This window comes from Mixophyes fleayi, chromosome 4 (assembly GCF_038048845.1).
Source record: "Mixophyes fleayi isolate aMixFle1 chromosome 4, aMixFle1.hap1, whole genome shotgun sequence".
In the NCBI taxonomy this organism is placed as follows: Eukaryota; Metazoa; Chordata; class Amphibia; order Anura; family Limnodynastidae; genus Mixophyes; species Mixophyes fleayi.
The window spans coordinates 338,163,286-338,178,980 of record NC_134405.1 but is presented as its reverse complement, the minus strand read 5'-3'; the positions used below and the strand labels follow the sequence as shown (position 1 = coordinate 338,178,980).

Here is a 15,695-nt window from a genome sequence, read left to right as displayed (position 1 = left end):
CTGACAAAGGTTGACAATAATTTGATCACTGCTAAATCTAAAGGTCGTTACTCTCTTCTAATTCTCCTGGATCTCTCTGCTGCATTTGACACTATTGACCACTCACTTCTCACTACAAACACTGAAATCCCTAGGTCTTCAGGACACTGTACTATCCTGGTTTTCATTCAACTGATCATATCGCTCCTTCAGAGTTCGGTGGTCCTCTGCTCTTCGTCTATCATTTGTAGTACCACAAAGCTCAGTCCAAGAGGTAAATGTATCAAGCTGAGAGTTTTCCGGCGGGTTTGAAAAACCAATCAGATTCTAGCTATCATTTATTTAGTACATTCTACACAATGATAACTAGAATCTGATTGGTTGCTATAGGCAACATCTCCACTTTTCAAACCCGCCGGAAAACTCTCAGCTTGATACATTTACCCCCAAGACTCTTTGCTCTTCCCTGTCTATTCCACTTATCTTGGAAAACGAATAAACTCCTTCGGATTGTAGTATAATCTCTATGCAGATGATACCAAAATGTATCTATCCTCTTCGGATCTCTCACCATCTGTGTTGGCTCACATTACTGAATGTCTTTCTGCCATTTCATCTTGGATGTCCTTTCGCCAACTCAGACTCAAAAACCGTGCTGATGATAAGCCCACAGTCAACAGAAGCTGATCAACTTAAATCTTCACTGCTGCTATATATTTTTAACATTTTACTAATTCCAATACAATATACTTCTACTAACATACAAGGTCATAAATAAAATTGTACCGACATACATCTCCTCACTTGTCTCTAAATTTCTCCCAATTTGACACCTCCGTTCTGCACAAGATCTGCGTCTCTCATTACCTGCTCCCCACTCCTAGTTACAGGACTTTTTTTCGGTCTGCACCCACTTCCCAATTCCCTCTCTCGCACAACATGACTTTCCTGTAGCCTCCAAACCTTCAAGTGTTCCCTAGAAACCTACCGGAATATGATGGTGCTATACAAATAAATGCTAAGAATAATGCTTCTTATTCTAACAACAACATTCATTAGTGTAAAATGCATATAAGGAAAGATAACAAAATATAAGTAGGAAAACTGAAGTTTATAACATAAGACAAAAAAAGGTTTCTATCCTCAACAAAAAGTGTTATATTTATTTATTTCTCATTGGGGGTTATTCTATTTTTGTATTGTTTATATTTTATTTCTATTTTTAGGATGATTATAGCTTTTGTACTGTAAATCAAGCTGAGGCAACTAGCTCTCTAACTGTCATGGAGCTACAAGCGCAGGATGCTTTACTAATGGCAGGTCATGCTGGTTCCTGTAGTTCCTTAACTGCTTAGTGGCCCCGTTCTCTCACTGTTAGGGACAATCTCATGTCACATTTAGTCAAACTGCCCCTACATGCCCACTATATAGAGGCCATAACATTCACCCCATGTTATGGCCTCTTAGGGTCCCATATAATAATGTTGTTATGTAACATAATATGATGTACAGTTTTGCAGGGAAACAACACTTAACAGACAAATCACATCATACACCTCACTGAGAATATTGGTTCTGAATATTCGGCACAACATTCATCTCTGTAGCCTGTATAAAGACCTAAAGTGCGGCAGTCCATCTGTGAGATTCAGAGAACAATGCTCAACATTTACATTTAAAATAATTTATTGGCTGATCGATGCAAACCTGAACCTGTCCCAGGTCTGTAACTGTTACCCGGATCTCTTATGGGGTACAGCACAGAGGCTTCACAATAACAAGACAGGATATGGCTCTATGACACTGGGATCCCAGAATGTAAAGACCTGGAACAACATCCCCCCGATCTCAGATAGAGATAAAGCTATCATCATCATCTATTTATATAGCGCTGTACAGAGAACTCACTCACATCAGTCCCTGCCCTATTGGAGCTTACAATCTAAATACCCCAACATACACACAGACCGAGAGAGACTAAGGGCAATTTAATAGCAGCCAATTAACCTACTAGTATGTTTTTGGAGTATGGGAGGAAACCAGATCACCTAGAGGAAACGCACGCAAACATGGGGAGAACATACAAACTTCAGGTGTTATGTAATCAGCATAATAATTAAAATATTAATACACAAATAATAACATTACGTCAATTAAATTTTGTATTATGGCATGAGAACACAGCGATTTTGCAGTTTAAATCTGCATTTTATTTTTCACCCAGCACTGGTTTTATACTTTCGCAAGTTGTACCGATATATTTTTTAATGCATATCAATAAAAACAAGCTACTTTGAGCTATCCCAGCTCAAAGTAGGACTGGTCCCAGTAGTTTATGAGCTCACCTGTGTCTAATATTCTGTAATGCATATTAATTATTTGTATGTTTAGCCTAGAGGCAGCTCTTTGGTTAAGTTACATATAAAGATGAATCTTCACTTCTGGACTCAGTAAAATACAATATTGCTCCTGGCTTAGTGGGCACCTGGGCAGAGTCAGACCTTACTTACATTGTGAAAGAGAACACTAGAAAACACCTAACGTGTCTTTGGGGCACTCTAAGGACAATAAAGTAAATTAGTATAAAACTTACTGAAATTTTATTAGTATATCTTAAAATATTTGTAAATATTAAGAAAGAGTGAAATATTAAAAACAAGTATATGGTATAATTTGACTGAAAAAAATCAAAAACTGTTAAGATCGATAAAACAACTATCGACACGTGTTGTTTCTCCAACGTATCTGCATTAATTAGATAATAATTGAGATCGGGGGTTATGTTGGGATTTGTACCCAAATATAACTGTTACTGGGTTATAATGAAGGTCTGCTAACAAATAGCCATATCTAGGAAGGTATCCTACTGGAATATAATTAGTGATTCACATCCTACTAGGAACATTACTACCAAGACTGATAATAACGGAAATATATGTCCAAATAGCCTAAAGGGCTCCTATTGATAGGTGGATTTCTGTACTTCTTACAGACAGATTCTAATGTGAGGTGAATCTGACGTTGTTGAGGTATTCACCACTTCGATTTATACATAGACAATGCTGCTAATTGTGGAATAGGAAACCAAAATGAGCTAGGTATGTAGATAGCTGCTAGATCTTTATTGCTATTATTGTAGAATATTATATACGGAACACCTGGATTATAATGTCCAAGCTAATTATATAAGTTATTTAACTTCTTACAACCAGACTGATAACCGATATATCTCTTCACTTGGAGTTTTTAGGATTAGCCTGGTGCGATAGGGAGGTTTTTGATAAGTGCTTACTTACATTGTGTCAGTCTGTTTGTACAATAGAGTTAATTACTTGTGCAGCCCAATAGCTCCTGCTGTCCTAAAACCATTTATCTAAAGCCGCTGATATTTGTAGAGATCAAAAAATAAATAATATCTGCACTTTGAATGGTGCAGGAATGCTGCCCGCTCACAATCCTATCAGTCACACCTCACTGTGGTATTGTCAGAGCTAAAATAAAAAAGACGACGTGCACTAAGTGCTTTCAATAAAAGAGAGCAAAACAAACATAAATTACTAATTACTAAAAGAAATAAAACTAAATAAAACAACTTTCATATAAAAAGTCCAACATATATCTTCAATGTTCTTATTGTTCATATATATACGAGTCCTCTCTGAATTCTCACTTTCCCTGTAATTGTTCTCACCTAAACAAGGATTGCTGGTGGCACAGCTGACAGTATCTGTGTCTCTTATACAATCACAATTATTGTTAAATGTTGCACTCTATAGAGTTAATGTATTATATATTCTCTTGAACATATTGAGTTTGCTGTTGTATATGGAACATGTGTGGAAAATACATATATGATTGAGAAAAAAAAACTTTTTTGCAATTATACTTCAATAGTTCAAGAGTAATTAAAATTTCTCCGGAGTACGAACAACAGGAGCTTAAATTGAATGTGGTCAATATTTAATTTTTTGTAAGCATGCTGGGACTTGTTGTACCTCAGGCTGTGGGAAATCAGTTCATTATCTTCTTTCTTCCTGTTTTAGCGAGTCGGTGAGTGTCTCTGCTTTTACTTCACTGTACTGTTAGAGAGAGAGGGGAGAATGACATCTGCTTTTATATTTTATATATGTATAGAGAGAGAGAGAGCTGTAATTGTATGAATTCTAAAATAAAATGCACAGTGCGGAAGTTCATAGTGTTTACCATAATACCTTCTAAACCAATAACGACACAGACACCAGAATAACGTTGGAATTAAAATATATTTATTAAATGGATAATATTAAACTAAAGGGGCTGAAAGGCGGACGAGAGCAGGGCAGATAGCAAAAACAAAACCAATAACGGTGGAAAGGTCAGACCATTGAACCACCAACCCAGGATTATACCTTATCTATTGCCCGGTGCGAAATATATGTCCAACGGCAAGACTACACCCCCTATTTAAACCGCCAGCAAGATATTCAACATACTGGCCCAGAGTCCCATTCACTGGACCCAACACACGTGATGACAACACAATCCGAAAGGGGGAGTAGTGACCTGTGACATATAACCCAAGCACCATATGCAAACTTACCAACTGCACTGCTCTCCCACCGAAAGAAACATAACCATTCTAAAAACTGCCGGGTGGGCGGGAGGAATCCGGAAACAGAGAGGGGAAAATGGTGGAGAGCCTTCACCTATATAAAACTAAACCACCCTCCCTCTCTGCCTATTGGTTAACATATAACACAAGCTTATAGGCTAAACACCTAATCACTCACCCACGTGATTTTAACTGCGTTCAGGCTGATGGCCACACTTCTCTAATGTGAGTATACACTATGATAGATTGCTGGGATTACAACTAGGATGCTTGGTTCTATTGCAGCTGTGTGTGAATATTTCATTTCTTTGTGAGACACTGTGCGGTTAAATTGATTTTATAAGATAAAGATACCAAATAACTTTGTGTGCTTAATTAACATTTGTATGCCTTGCTTGTAAAACACACTGGGCCTGATTCACCCAATTCATCTTCAAGCGCAAAGGACCATTACTACAATCTACGATTTCAGGGGCGATACGGGGATGTACGTAGTCAATGTACAGTAAGGGCGAGCCCAACTCGAGGGCACACAGCAGCGTCCAATTCAAACTTACGGTATCTCTAAGGTATGTGGTTTTCAGTTGTATCACAGCTATAGATCTGGTGTAAGTGCCGATTACTAGTGATGACGGCTGTGTATGCCTGCTAGAACATGTGTTTGCGATCAGGGACAACTGTCTGTTAGAGCAGAGTGCACATAGACATGTTCATTAACAGATGTTTCTTCATACAGGCATTTCACTGGGAAAATTTAGTTGCACTGCGAGTGTCAGAAATAGGGGTAGAACAGTAACAGTGCTCTGTGTGATGTGTGCAGTCTTCAGCTCAAACATTTCACTGTCCGACCTTTATAATTGTATCTATCTACCGCCCCCCCCTCAGAAGATAAATGCATATTGAATAAGGAGTATGCTGCAAGGAAAAAGCCACGTAATTGCATTTCAGTTAAGCCTGTTGCTCTGTGTATTTGTATAGATAGAAGATGTCAATAGCTTAGGATATACAGTGCAAATATAATTAGAAATAAAATGTAATTTCTATTATATATCTTTAAATGTTGTTTCCATTGTATCTTGCTTAGTTAGTAGATTGTCAATTGAAAAAAAAATTGTAATAAGTGTTTTCAAATTTGCGGTGATTCATGTGTTTTTACTATGTCTTTTATAATCAGAAATGAAAGTATTAAAATAGTATTTTTTATGTCTTATTGTATCCTACGTATACAGTATATGCCGGACAGTTAGCAATTACTTTACTGATGACACCTTAGATGGTCTATTCAGTGGTTTGTTTCCTCAAATGCGAGTGTTTAATATCTTCCGTGTAATATGTTTATGTATTATCTCTTATTGTCCTTGTCGTGTGGTTCTAGCCTAGTAGTTTGACCTATTTACTTATGATAGTTTGTGGTGCAGAGATGTCCCTTTATGTTAGTATTTGGATGGAGATATTTTGATTTCCAGATTTCTAGCTCAGCATTACTTAGATTTGGGATCTTTTTTTGTGTTAGAGGTTGAGATTTACGCCCATTGTCATGTTTGTTAATTCTCTAGTTCTAATCTGTTTGTTGAGACCTCATTCACTCTCATTCCCGACCAGGGGATAAATGTATCAAGCTGCGATTTTGCACTTCCAGAGATTTTCTCGGGCGAGTTTAAAATCGACGATTTATTAACCGGCGATTAGATATAAAATCGCCAGAGATGTGTTTCTTTCAAAATCACCATTCTCAAAATCGCTACAAATTGCAGTCTCGACTTTTTGCCCATCTAGCTATAGAAATCGCCAAATGTATGAACCTGCGATTTTGCAAACTTGCCCGAATTTGAATTCAAAATCACCAGATACAACTCGCTGCTTTCTATAGGCGAGATTGGCAAACACATCACTGTTACACTGCAGGACAATGTTACTGTCACAGGAGGCACAATGGGAGCTTCAATAAAGCATGATTTATGTTTTAGAGGGGAAAAATTATATATAAATTAGCTTACAATTAAATTATTTTACAAATTAATTAGTTATGCACATTTATGTAAATAAATTTAATCAGTCTACAGTATGTGCTTTATTATAATTACTATTATTATTATTATCTTTTAGTTATAAAACACCAACCTATTACATATTAATTAGAGATGTTCACTGACCCCCGTGTTCTGGTTTTGGTTTTGGATCTGGATTAACTTCGTGTTTTGGTTTTGTTTTTGGCAAAACCGCTATTGCGTGTTTTGGTTTTGGTTTTGGATCCCGATTTTTTTTCTAAAATCCCTATTATTATTGTTTTTTTACTAAAATCACATTTCCCCCCCCCCTACTACATTATTATTAACCTCAATAACACTAATTTCAAGTCATTTGCAGTCAATTTTGACAACCTCACAGGTCACAATATTATTTTCATACACTTTCAAACAAAGACTGCAGATTTAGAAGACCAAGCCTGCAAGACCTATTCAGCAATGGCAATTAGCAATGGAGCTCTCCTCTTTATATGTTACCTATATAACACAGTGCAATGTGACTGCAGATTTAGAAGACCAAGCATGCCAGACGTATTATTTATATTTCACCAATGACAATTAGCAATGGAGCACTGCTACCCCTCCTCTTTCTATTCTACCTATGACGCTGCCCAACTGCACTAGAGACTGCCAAGAATTGTGCTACCCCTTCTGTGTCCCTCTGTGAAATGGCGCTGGATCGCCGTGGAGGGCGGTACTTATAGAATCCAAAGCTGGCGAGATCCAAGATCCGACGACGTAACGATGACTTTTTGCCTTGTTTTTTATTCCGAGAGCGTGCAAAAGTACCTAGCCAGCTCGGTACTCTGATGTGCTAAGTTCGGGTGTGTTTGGTTCTCGGGGAACCGAGCCTGAGCTCTAATCTCTAATATTAATGTACATTGAGGGGATCATGACACAAAAAATTTAATTACAATGAAGTGGAACAGAAGGTAAAAATGGGCCTGACCAAATATTTACAATATAAAAGAGATGATTTCTGGTGGGCAGGGGCATCTAGTATGGCTGCATCTTAACCTTGCTCAAGTGGGGATCTTTTATCCACATCCATCTGTGGCGATGTACCACCAATGCACACTATATTCTAGCTCTACTAAAGCCAGAGATCGTGAGAAACAACTTTGGGACTGATACCCTACACGGACACACTAGTATTCCACGGAATCCGGCTCCAACTGTGAGATGAGTGGGTTTTCCTACCATACAGCACAAGGTGCGCTCCCTGAAACAGGTCGTCTAAAGCTACAGATGTAAGCGCATTTTCTTTGTGGGTCTGCCGTGCCCTACTTCCAACATTTAGGGTGCCCACTCAAAGGCTAGACTTCATCTACCTACTTACCTTACTTTCCAGAGTGACTGACGGCCGTGGGATCTGAAGGCACGGGGAGATTCATCTGGCCAGAACCGTAATCGGCATATTCCTGGCTGCCCCGGTTTGCGCTCCTGCTGATCAGTTTGCCCGTAGATCTTCTGCCCTCCCTACGGACTCTGGTCTGCTTATTTCGGATACCAGCAATTGCAAACGATTCACGTCACAGCCGGTGACCATCGGATACACAGAGTGTGTGGCCACACTTATTCCATCACAGTGTGGGGGTTTAGGAGGCTTACAAGGCAGAATGGTGGTAATATAAGAAAACACTTTGAGTGTGCAACCTTAACTTTAAAACAGAAAAAAAATCAGTTGATGTGCTGAGGAGGAGAATAACAGCTGCGGCCTTGCTGATATCAGTGTGAAAATAGAATTTGGTTGTCTGCCCACAACAGCGCAAGCTAGGAGCTGAAGAATACAGACAAAGAAGGTGCACTCGTGATTATTCATGTTGGAAAGGAAACTGTTGATATCCAAATAAAGACTGGGGGCGTTGTTAAATATGTTACGCTGTAGCTAGTAGCATTGAATGTTATATCCTTAAAAGGCTTGGGAGGAATAATTAATGTAGTGACGCAATAAGCTCTATAAAAAAGGTGATTCAAAATAAATGAGCTCAGCTCAGTATCTTAAAGGTTATACGCGTGTGTGTCTTGATTACTGGACTCCCCAGTTAACTGGTTTATAATAAATCACAGACAAGCTGAAGGACATTGATAATTGAAAGAAGAAGTACCTTAACAATACGTGGGGGCTCATAATTTCGGGATCTCAATACCAGACCAGATGACACCAGTATTGGAGACTCAGCAAAACTACTGATCAAATCCGTACGGTGAGTAAATTTGTAGTGTGATTACACTCGTTTACTCTCGCTCAGTATTTCTGTTTTGTGCCAGTCGATCATCTGTGATCTAGGTAAACGAGATTTTGAACCCAGTTGTCTGTTGATTTGCATTGATTTTTGCATTGATATGAATGCAATAATTACTGAAGCAACAGATCCAAGAAAAAGCCCGGCAGCTTTCTCAGCCTATTTGACTTGGGTGCAGATTGTGTGGAATCCCTGTTGGACTGATTTGGAAGAAATCTGCAGACCTTTGTTTGGAGTTGGATTAATGACAAGTCCTTGCGATGGAAAACAGGGCTGCAGACGGAGACAGAGGAGCAATTGAAAATGCACCGCCGGTGGGAGAAAGACATACCTATCAAAGCGGATTGGCGCTGTTAGCATGGATTCAGTGGTGGTGCCATGCAGAACGATTATTCCCCAGGGGGCCCGGCAGCAAGAAGGGTGGTGGGATATGCCAGCCAATAAAAAAAAATTTGTGTCCGAGGGAGAAAAATACAAATACAAAAAAAAATCACATGATTGCAGCGGCCCCCGGCAGCCTCCTCTCCTCGTCCCTGCTCCGTTGCGTTCCACTGGATGTCGGGCATGATTCATGCCATGTGACGTCATCACACCCGACATCATATTCACAGAAGACTCATTGTGGAGAGGAGAGGAGCAGCGCACGTGGCGGGGCAAGAAAGAAGACAAAACAGAACAGAAGATGAGAAAACAGAGAGAAGAAAACAGAAGAGAAGAAAGCAATAGAAAGGTATGCAAACTAACGGAGGCACAGTGGCACACTATGACAAAGGGAAACAAAGTCTTTCAAACACACTTATGAAGGGGCACCTTGATGTGAATGGGCACAAACGTGATATGAAGGGGCACCATGGTGATGTGAAAGGGCACAGAGGCAATGTGAAGGGGCACAGAGGTGATATTGTAAAGGGGCAAAAAAGTGGCAATGAAGGGACATAGTGTTATGATGGTGGGACAAAAGTGACAATGAAGGGGCAAATGTGTTATTGGGAAGGGGCACAGTGTGATGATAGAGGGACAAAAGTTACAAGGGGCACATCCTTGCATTTATGCGTATTATTCTTGCAAACAACTTTTCTTTTTTTTCTGTCCTGACTTAAATACTTATTAGGTTGTTTTGACTCAACTACTTAAAAAAGGGATTGCTCTGTAATTATTTAGTGTTGCCTTTTCTGTAGGATGGTGGCCTAGCTCTTTTCACATGTTGGGTACACCCCCTAATGGTATGGCCACCCCTCCTTTTGCGGCACATAGCTTCCCTTCTACTCAACTATAGGGGTATATGGTATGGTACAAAAATATAGTGCTATGGATTGTTTCAGGTAGGGGGGCCCCAAACCAGTATTTTGCCTAGGGCCCCATGAGGTCTAAATTCGGCTCTGCACGAAAGTGTAAGCCTTCACCAAAGATAAAGTAGGAGGTTCGGGTGAGATACACGGTGAAGGACAGTCATGGTGATCAGCAGCTCAACATTTCCACAATGACTGGTTCATCTTTCATGTCTCCACCATCCGCTGTCTCCTCATCCCAACTACACCAGACAATGGGAAGCTGCACAAACATGGCTGTCACTGTCTGCGTTATTATTGGTGTGTGATAATACTTCTGCCTTACAGCAGCCGCACTCACTTCCCCCACCGCCAGCTACAATTGTTATTCCGCTATCTTACATATCAAGGGTTCTCCGCAGCTCTTAGAGTGTAAGCTCATGTGGACAGCTCTATCTTGTGATTGTATGTGATTTGTTTGTATCATGATCCCCCTAAATGTACAATGGGAAAAAAAAGTGATATATATATATATATATATATATATATATATATATATATATATCTATGTATGTGTGTAAAAAAAGTGATTATATATATATATATATGTATATAGGGGCCCCGGTGCACTGCTTTGCCCAGGAGCCCATAATGTTGATAAGATGGCTCTGCTCTAAGGTGCGTGTTTTGCTGTTGTATCACTTGCACCAGCTACAGGTCAGGTGTAAGTGCTGATTACTAGTGATGACGGCTGTGTATACAGCTAGAACATGTGTTTACAATCAGGGCCAACTGTAAAAATGCATTTTATGTACAGTAGACATTAATAACAGCTTCAGAAATGTATTTCCTGCTAAAAATAAATGAAGAATTTTAAAAATGTTTTAATGACTATATTAATAACAGGTGACAATAATTGATTTATTTATTTCCGTGCATTAGGCTGGGACTTTATATTCCACATATGTATTGTACGTATCCTGCGGTGTATAGTCTGTCAGACCAGAGCGCACCTAGACCCGTATTCATAAAGAGACGTTTCAGCTTTAATTACGTGCGTTAAAAAACACGCACAATATGTTTGCTGCCTTAATGAATCAGGTCCTATCTATTTGTAATGTAAAAACAGTTTCTGATAGTAGTAGATAGAGAACATTTAGGCATAGTTGCCAACCTTTAATGATCGGCCTCCGGGAGTCTCAGTGTAGAGGTGGGCGTGAGGGGGAGAATTGTCAGCTCTCCCGGGAGCCAGGGAGACCTATCCGGAATTCGGGAGTCTCCCGGGCATTCTGGGAGAGTTGGCAAGTATGCATTTAGGGAATTCTGGTGTTAGGTTTTCCATTGACATAGCCACAGAAACTTAATGCTAATTACTATGTGATCAGGAAATAAAGAAAACTATTATATATGTCTTATCTATATTTCTTTAAACACAAAATTGTACCCAGCTAAATAACTTTATTTCTGTTAAAGTAACTTTTGTGTCATCCGTGCAAAATGTACAATAGTAATAATTTTCATTATATTAATTGACCTTTAAAAGTTTTTTTGCATTATGTATTAGCTGTGTCCTTTAGTATAACTGACCCTATAGATATAATGTGAGTGACAAGCTCAGCCTCGCCCTGTGTGGAGAATGTGAAACACACCCACTGGTGTCTGAGTGTCAGAGACTTTCACTTTCATTTCTCTCTTCTGCTGTCAGCGATGGCGTCTGCTGATCTGAGACAGGAGCTGAACTGTTCCATCTGCCTGAACATTTATACAGATCCTGTTACACTGAGATGTGGACACAACTTCTGCCGGGTCTGTATTGATCGTGTGCTGGATACACAGGAGGGGTCTGGAGTTTATACCTGTCCTGAATGCAGAGCAGAGTGTCAGGAGCGTCCTGCACTGCAGAGGAACATAACTCTGTATAACATAGTGGGGAGTTTCCTGTCTACTCGGCCAGATCAGGAGGAGACTGGGATCTTCTGCACTTACTGTATTCACTCTCCTGTACCTGCTGCTAAATCCTGTCTGCATTGTGAGGCTTCTCTGTGTGATAATCATGTGAGAGTACACAGCAAGTCAGCAGAACACGTCTTATCTGATCCCACCACTTCCCTGGGGAACAGAAAATGCTCCGTCCATAAGGAGCTCTTGAAATATTACTGTACTGAGGATGCTGCCTGTATCTGTGTGTCCTGCAGTTTGGCCGGAAAACATCGGGGACACCGTGTGGAGATGCTGGATGAGGCTTCTGAGAAGAAGAAGGAGAAACTGAGAAATGTTCTGCAGAAACTGACCACAAAGAGAGAGAAGACTGAGAAAAGAGTCCAGAGACTGCAGGAGCGCAGAAGAGAAGATCAGGATAAAGCAGCTGGTGTAACAGAGACAGTCAATGCTCTGTTTCGAGACATCAGGAGACAGCTGGATGACCTAGAGAAGATAGTCCTGAGTGAGGTCTCCAGGCAGGAAAAGAGAGCTTCACTCTCAGTCTCTCATCTGATCCAGCAGCTGGAAATAAAGAAGGATGAGCTGTCCAGGAAGATGCATCACATTGAGGAGCTGTGTAACATGTCTGATCCAGTGACTGTCTTACAGGAACCAGACACAGGTGACTTGTGTGATACTGAGGACAGAGAGAGACATGATGACCAGGTCCATGGTGTAGGAGATCTGGATGTGGGTCTCATCTCAGGGAAATTACACACAGGATTATCTGATATAATAACAGGTATAAATACAAGGATCTATGTGCAGGAACCTAAAGACATATTACTGGATGTAAACACAGCTGCTAATAATATACATATATCAGGTGACAGGAAAACTGCATCCAGGTCAGATATAAGCCAGAATCATCCAGAAACACCGGAGAGATTTCAGTATAATCAGGTAATAAGCACCAGGAGATTTTCCTCAGGGAGACATTACTGGGAAGTGAATGTCAGTAAATCAGGGGACTGGAGGATAGGGATGTGTTATCCCAGTATAGACAGGAGAGGACGTCAGTCATACATTGGAGATAATAACAAGTCCTGGGGTTTGTGGAGGTATAATAATCAGTATTCAGTGATACATGACAGGAATGTGATCCGGTTAACTGACAATATTCCCTGTGATACAGTGAGGATATATCTGGATTATGAGGCTGGACAGCTGTCCTTTTATTCTCTGTGTGACCCGATCAGACACTTACACACAGTCACTGCCACCTTCACTGAGCCCCTTCATGCTGCATTATGGGTACTGAGAGGTTGTATAAAGATATCTGGGGGCATCAGGAAATGGGAGAAATGATCATAAGAAATATGTGCAGAGACTGGTGACATCACAGTGAGGGTAAATGGATGTGTAATATTATCCAATAGAATGAAGCAGTGGGTGGAGCTACAGCTGAGCTCCTCCTCCTGTGTAACCAGGTGACCAGTGTATCTGGATTTGTTCCCTTGTTGGTGTGTTAGAAACTTTCATTATAAATATATAAATATACATGTATGGGGGAGCAGCTACCCCAGTGGTTACTCCTTGAAGCTAAAATATTCTGTGGCTGCTCTGTCTTCGGAGGGAAAACTCTCTGCAGACACAACCATCCAAACCACGGCGTCATTGTGTCAAAATATTCAGTACAAATATATTATGCTGAATGTTTTATGTCCACTGACACTGGCACCATAACGCAGCAGTGGGGGCGGCCATGTTTGCAGAGAGTTCCCACCCCAAAGGCAGAACAACCTGCATAAGGTTTTCGGTTTCAGGTACATGTTAGATGCATTGTTCAAGAGGATGTGTCTAACAAATGCTAAAAGATACATAGGGAATTATAATTAGAAAATAAGCAAAATGGGTCTATTACATTTATTTTTTAAGTTAACAAAGTTGAACATATCCTTTTAAATGTGCGGTCTAATTAAATAAATATTTTCATATATGTTATGTAATATTATACAACTTTACCTTATATTCCTTTAGAAGATAATGCGGTTTTTACATTATTTCTACAATCGGGTGAGTGAATATCGTGACTATCAGGACATGTGATGGGCTGTGCATACAGCACAATAGTCCATATTATTCACAGGACAACCCCAAATCGCAGTGTTTCTAGGATGTTGGGCTTAGAGATTTTGGGATGTGGTCTGTGCCACCAAATGGGGAGTGACTGGATGGATCAGGGGCAAGGCCAAAATCTTATCCTGATTTTTCTACCTATAATGTTGGGATATATATCTGTGGTTCTTGTAATCTGATTATTACATTTGTTGATTAAAAAAATAAAAGCTGCTCATATTAATACACATTGTGATTCTATTTGTTCTCATTAAATTAAATATATAAAACTACATAACAGTTATGGGGCATTTCTGGAAATTGTTCCACAGGTGACTGTGTAGAAAATGTGATGTTGCCCATTGCAACCAATCAGATTCTTACTGTGATATCTCTAGTGCCATTTAGGAAATAGGCGTTACCAAAATATGGGGTGTGGTTTCTAGACTATGGGCGTGGTCTCTATGATGTGGGTGTGGTTTTTATATTATGGGTGTGGTTTTTAATCTATGGACGTTGTCAAAAATATGGGTGTGGATTGTACACTATGGGTGTGGTTGTATACTATGTTTGCATACTATGGGGTTTATTATAGATGTTATCAACAGTGTTGAAAGCAGCAGAGAGATGCAGGAAGATGGGAAAGTGATCCTTGTAGTTTCACAACATCTGCAGAGCCACAGCTTGGCCTGGACTGGTTTAGAGCGTTTGAAAAATTCTAGGGTTCAAAATTTTATTAGACCTCCAACCCTACTTTTATATTGTGCTGCCAGCAATGAAGATTGTAATGAAACAAGAGGAAAAGTTGTGTGATATAGGGGGAGAGAAATGACCATGTGTGACATTGATAAAAGTACATCTATGGTTTATCTATGGTTTCTTCTGTCTACTAAATCCAACTTATTATATATACGACCACACTGCTGCCTAGTTTTTGGACCTCTCCTCTGGAAGATCCTGGAGTGGAAGCACAAAGGGTAAGTGCCGGGATGTTCACATCAGATTAGAGTTTGTCGGGGGCGTGTCCTGACTCAGCTCTAAACTGCAGTGTAAACATAAAGCTGTAAAAAACATAAATGCTCTTGGTGTGTTCAAGAGCAAATATGCTCCGGTTTCCCTTTGCTCCTAACTCGAAAAGACGCCCTAGAAGTTTTCTTGCTTCCGATAGATCATAGTTCCTTAGTGAGAGAAAGAGGCACATCAGCCATATAAGCATCAGTTATATATACTATATTATTACTAGAGATGAGCGGTTCAGATTCGGAGAAATCCGACAGATCCAAATTTTGGGGCACTGAGCCATGACTGTTTCTGGCACCAAATTCAGATCTGAAAATGGGGCAAAACGTCAATTCCGGTAAAATGTTGGATCTCGCTAGTTTTGGATCAATACCTTCATAAATAGCCCTCCCCCCCCCCCACCTGTTCTCAGCTGCCATTATAGAAGTGATAGCATGTGGGTAGGAGGGTGGTTGTGATTCTTGCTCATAAAGTGGGTTGTAGAAGGTTGGACAGGGTGTAAGAGGCAACGTACAGCATATTGAGA

General features: G+C 40.0%; 3 protein-coding genes across 3 annotated transcripts in view; all 3 read left to right on the top strand.

Annotated features, from left to right (window-relative positions):
* LOC142153213 (sodium- and chloride-dependent betaine transporter-like) overlaps window positions 1-15,695 on the top strand; it is a 218,681-nt gene that overhangs the window by 34,558 nt on the left and 168,428 nt on the right. The window lies entirely within an intron of this gene.
* Window positions 1-15,695, top strand: part of LOC142153216 (E3 ubiquitin/ISG15 ligase TRIM25-like) — a 93,289-nt gene that overhangs the window by 53,146 nt on the left and 24,448 nt on the right. The gene's annotated exons all lie outside the window — the stretch shown is intronic.
* Window positions 11,819-15,695, top strand: part of LOC142149608 (uncharacterized) — a 27,515-nt gene continuing 23,638 nt past the window's right edge. The window contains exon 1 of the mRNA XM_075204932.1: window positions 11,819-13,397. Coding sequence (XP_075061033.1) covers window positions 11,819-13,397 — 1,579 coding nt within the window. The remainder of the gene's footprint in view (window positions 13,398-15,695) is intronic.